At 69.9% G+C, this 4,219-nt stretch overlaps 1 protein-coding gene across 1 annotated transcript; it reads right to left on the bottom strand.

Annotated features, from left to right (window-relative positions):
• Positions 1-184: 184 nt before the first annotated feature.
• H696_05850 (hypothetical protein) lies at positions 185-2,931 on the bottom strand. The gene is made up of 4 exons (XM_009499650.1): positions 2,813-2,931; positions 1,869-2,671; positions 796-1,746; positions 185-619 (listed from the first exon to the last, which is right to left on the bottom strand). Exons 2-4 carry the CDS (start codon positions 2,661-2,663, stop codon positions 239-241), a joined length of 2,127 nt encoding a protein of 708 aa, XP_009497925.1. The 5' UTR covers positions 2,664-2,671; positions 2,813-2,931; the 3' UTR covers positions 185-238.
• Positions 2,932-4,219: the final 1,288 nt, after the last annotated feature.

Genomic DNA, 4,219 nt, shown 5'->3' on the forward strand with positions numbered 1-4,219 from the left:
GGGGGGGGGGGGGCGAGGGAACAAGGACATGTATCTCTTCGTGACCGTGACGCGGTCACGCAGAGGTGTGCCTGTGTGTGTGTGTGCGCGCGCGCGCGGAGGAAGTGTGGCGAGGAAGAGGGCGGAGATTTCTCTGCCTGTGCCCCGGGCGACAGGGGCAGAGAGAAAAGCACACACACACACACACACACACACACGCACACGTACAGAAAGAGAGGCCGCGGTCCGGTTGGCGGCCTCAGTGTGAAGAAAGATGCGGCAGGGAGGGCGCCGCGCCGTTGAGCGCCAGGGATTGCTCGATGTCGAGCGGGGTGTACAGCTTCCACACCAGGGGGTTGGGAACATGTCGAAGGATGTCATCCGACACATAGTCCTCTTGGCGCATGCGCAGGAGGCACTTGAAGGGGATGGTAGGGGCGAACCAGGCCTGGGCGAGGCAGGAGCTGGCCGGCTGCTGCGAGGCGGTGGATTGCCCGCCAGGCAGGGAGATCTGGGGGAAGTGGTGGATGATGCGGTCGCGGACGATCTGCCAAGCGTCGTCCGCCCGGTGAAGGTCCAGCGCACGAAGGAGCCGGTGGATGTGATGCTGGATGCCGGTGTGGAAGAACTTGATGTAGGCCTGTGGAAGGAAGGGGCAAGGAGGGAAGCGCGGGAGGAGGGGGTAAGTACCTCGGCAGGGAGGGAGGACGCCATGGGCCAGCGCGCTGCCGCCAGGGCCGAAAGAAGGGGCCGAGAGGGGGCCAAGAGAAAAAAAAAGCAGCGAAGGCGAAAGGAGGAGGCAGAAGGAAGACGCACCTCTTCCAGGGTGAAGGCCTCGGTCATGGAGCCGGGCTTCAGGCGGATGTCAATGCCGGTGGTGGCACGGACCGTGTCCAGGTGGACCTTGACGCCGCCGAAGTCGCGGACCACGAAGCCGGCCGGCCACCAGGCAGGCTGCCCATCGGCATCGGTGGTGTCGCCGGTGCGCTGCACCCGGAGCATGGTATTTTGCCCGTGGGCCTCGAAGCCGAAGCCATGGTCACGCAGCGGCGGCAGGAAGGAGTCCAGGAAGAGGTGGACATACTGGCGGAAGAAGTCCAGGCGCCGGGCCGCCGGGGCATCGGTGAGGTGGAAGGCCCGCAGGACATTCGGCACGCCATCCGGCCCGCGCTCCACCAGGGAGGCACAGACGATGGTGTTGCTGCCGGCCGGGCAGAGGGACAGCGGGTCGGGCCGGGCCAGGCAGGCCATGTGCCGGGCCACCGTGGGGTCCGGGTGGGCCGAGCCGATGCTGATGCTCTCCGGCACGACGATGAGGCTGGCGGGGGCGATGCGCAGGGCCACCTCGGCAAAGACAATGCCATTGAAGACACTGAAGGGGGACACCGTGCGCAGGGCACTGGTTGTCTGGACGCCCAGGGCGAACTTCAGGTGGAAGGCCGGAGCCCCCGGGCCCGAGAGGGCCACACTGCGGAGGGAGGTTTGCGCCATGGCCCGGTGTTCCGGGGCCGGGGGCCGGTCCAGGAGAATGGCATCGGCAAAGCGGGCCGCGATGTTGGGCCACTGGCCGGGATGGATGGGGACCACCTTCTTGGTGGCGGGGTCCGAAGCCGGGGGGAGCCACTCGGCGAAGACTTGGGAAAAGTTGCCATACTCGACGACCGCCTCGTGGGGGACTTCGATGAAGGCGATGTCCACCAGTCCGCCGAGCTCGGCGGCCCATTGGATGGCCTGCTGGTCATCGAGGCCGAAGCGGGTCCGATGCATCTGGGCAGGAGGGGAGGAGGGCGGGGATGTTAGCCGGGTGGCTGGCCGTATGCAAGTGGGCGAAGGGGATGGACATGGGGCGGGGAGGCGGGGCAGCTGGCCGGGGCGGTTGCATGGCGTACTGGGTGCGTGGCGTGGCCCTCGATGATGGCCTTCTCCCAGGCAATGGGCGGGTCGCCGGGGGTCGGGGCGGCGAGGGCATGGACGTCGCGCCAGGCCAGGGCCATGGCCTGGTTGCGGACCGAGGACTCCAGCTCATTGAGGATGAGCTGGTGAATGTCGTCCGGGAAGATGGTGGCATCGTCGTCGGCGCGAATGTGCGGCGCCGCCAGGCGGTAGATGTCCACCGGGGAGGTGATGAGCTGGCCGCGGTGGAAGGCACCGCCGATGGGCAGGAGGTCGTCCGGGTCGACGGAGCGCACGGGGAAGCCGGCCGGGAAGGTGCTATCCAGGATGTCGGCGGCCACCGCCACCAGGAGCGCGTCGGTCGAGGCATCGACCGCGGCGGCGCAGATCCCGGCCAGGTAGGCGGTCGGGCCATGGGCGGTGGGGGTGTAGCCGGGGGGTGGCGATGTGCCGGGGGAGTCGGAATACTCGATCGGGGGGGTGGTGGCACAGCGGGCGGGCTCGGCATCGTGCGGCGCGCCGAAGGTGGGCTCCAGCACCTGCCGCGGGGCCAGGGGCAGAGCCAGCCAGCGGAGGGTGCCCGGCAGGGCGGGCCCGGCGTCCGGGGTGCCGGGGAAGAGGGTTACCGGGTTGGCGGGCACACGGGGGTCGCTTTGCGCCAGGGCGAAGCAGCTGAGGAGGCCTTCACTGATGAGGGCACTGAGCAGACGCCGGCCGGTGGCCCATTTGGCATTGGCCAGATGGGTGGCGGAAATGCAGTCCGCGCTGAAGGGGGCGGACTCGGAGGACATGGTATTTCCTGGTGGAGAGGGGCGGTGGGGGGAGGTTAGATGGAGGCGAGGGTGCGCGCATACATGCATATGCATGTGTGCAGGAGGGGGCAAGGGCGGAGCAGCAGGATGCGGGGAGGGGCGGAGAGGGGAGGGGGGGGGGGACATACGTGGACCGGTTGGCGAAAGAGGCAGAGGGGGGGGGGCTGAATCCTGAGGCGAGGAGGGGACACCAGCCAGGAAGTGTTGGGAGAGAAAGAGAGAGAGCAAGGGGAGGAGTGGGCGGCTGTGTGGTGGCTGGTCGACCGGTGTCTGGGGGTGCCCGGTGCGCCTCGGGATATACCCCCCCCCTCTCTCTCTCTCTCTCTCTCTCGCCCTCGGGCCCGCCTCCGCTCGCCCAAGCCCTCCATCGCCGCGGGTGCGGGGCGAGAGGGGGGTCGGTGTGATGCGCCACCGATCTTGGCGGGCCCCATCTTTCCCCTTGTCCTCGTCCTCGCATGGCGAGGGGGCCTCGCGCGAGGCGCGGCAGGGAAAAAGGCCCACCGGGTCACATCCGTCAATCTGACGCCGGGGCCCGGCCGCGGCGGGGCTGGCGGCTGGATGGCGTGCGCGTAAGCACCCCTCATCAGCATGCTCTGGGACTGACGCGACGTGAAACAGCCGGCCCCGCAGGCCTGCCGGGCCCGGCCCCGCGGTGCAGGCTTGGGTAGGCTTTTTTGTGCATCACTGGCGGATGGGAACAACCCGGGCGGCGTCGGCAGCAGCAGCGGCAGCAGCAACGGCAACGGGAACGGGAACGGGAACGGGGGGGCGGGGGGGGGGGCGCAAAGGACGCCTGGCATGGTGGGAGCTTCGATTGTCAATCGGGCAGGGGCGGGCAATACGCGCCGGATCTGGGCCCGGCGCATTGTCATGTCGAAGCAGCCGGAGCCGGGCCGCCGGGGCCCCCCTCCCGGTCGGGGCGCCGAAAGGGCGTGACCTTCGAAGGGGGGGGGGAGGAAGGACGGGCCGCGGTGTGGGGCCGGGGAGGGATGCTCGAATCGCCGCCAGATGGGCCGGCGGAGGTCGAATGAGTCACAGAGCGGAGAGAGATATTCCGGCGCCCCATCGCTCTCGGCCCCGCCCCCCGACGCGACCTTCGCATGCCTGGGCTCCCCGCTTCGCGGCTCCGCCCGGCCGGGGGCGGGGGGTTGGGCGAGGGAAGAGCGCGCTGTTGTGATAGGAGGGGCCGGGATGCCGCGCGAGCAGCCCCCCATAAGTGGGCAGCTCGAGGGCACCTCGCGCACGGCTGGCGCCATGGTGTGTCGGCACGCGGGCGACGGCGTGTGAGTCGGATGCCGGCGCGTCGCACGACAGACTGGCGACACGACGGACCTCCGGGGGGGGGGGGGGCGGGCCGGCTGGCCCCGACGCCCCCCTTCGTCCCGCGCCGCCGGAAAGACACCCTCACGCACCGAGGGCATATCTCGCGCCGGGGACCTCTCCACGGGCCGGGCCCCAGGGACTCCCCCCGCCCCCCCCCCCCCCAAGGGGGCAGGCAGGCGACTGACATCGTTCGAGGCGTCTGCGGTTTTTCG

Source organism: Fonticula alba (genome assembly GCF_000388065.1).
Source record: "Fonticula alba strain ATCC 38817 unplaced genomic scaffold supercont2.14, whole genome shotgun sequence".
In the NCBI taxonomy this organism is placed as follows: domain Eukaryota; order Rotosphaerida; family Fonticulaceae; genus Fonticula; species Fonticula alba.

Bases quoted from the DNA above. Each gene is read 5' to 3' on its own strand.
- H696_05850 (XM_009499650.1), bottom strand. From the start codon at position 2,663: ATGTCCTCCGAGTCCGCCCCCTTCAGCGCGGACTGCATTTCCGCCACC. The intron at 1,747-1,868 runs GTACGCCATGCA...CCTCCTGCCCAG, and splicing joins AGGGCCACGCCACGCACCCA to ATGCATCGGACCCGCTTCGG. The intron at 620-795 runs GTGCGTCTTCCT...TTCCTTCCACAG, and splicing joins AGGCCTTCACCCTGGAAGAG to GCCTACATCAAGTTCTTCCA.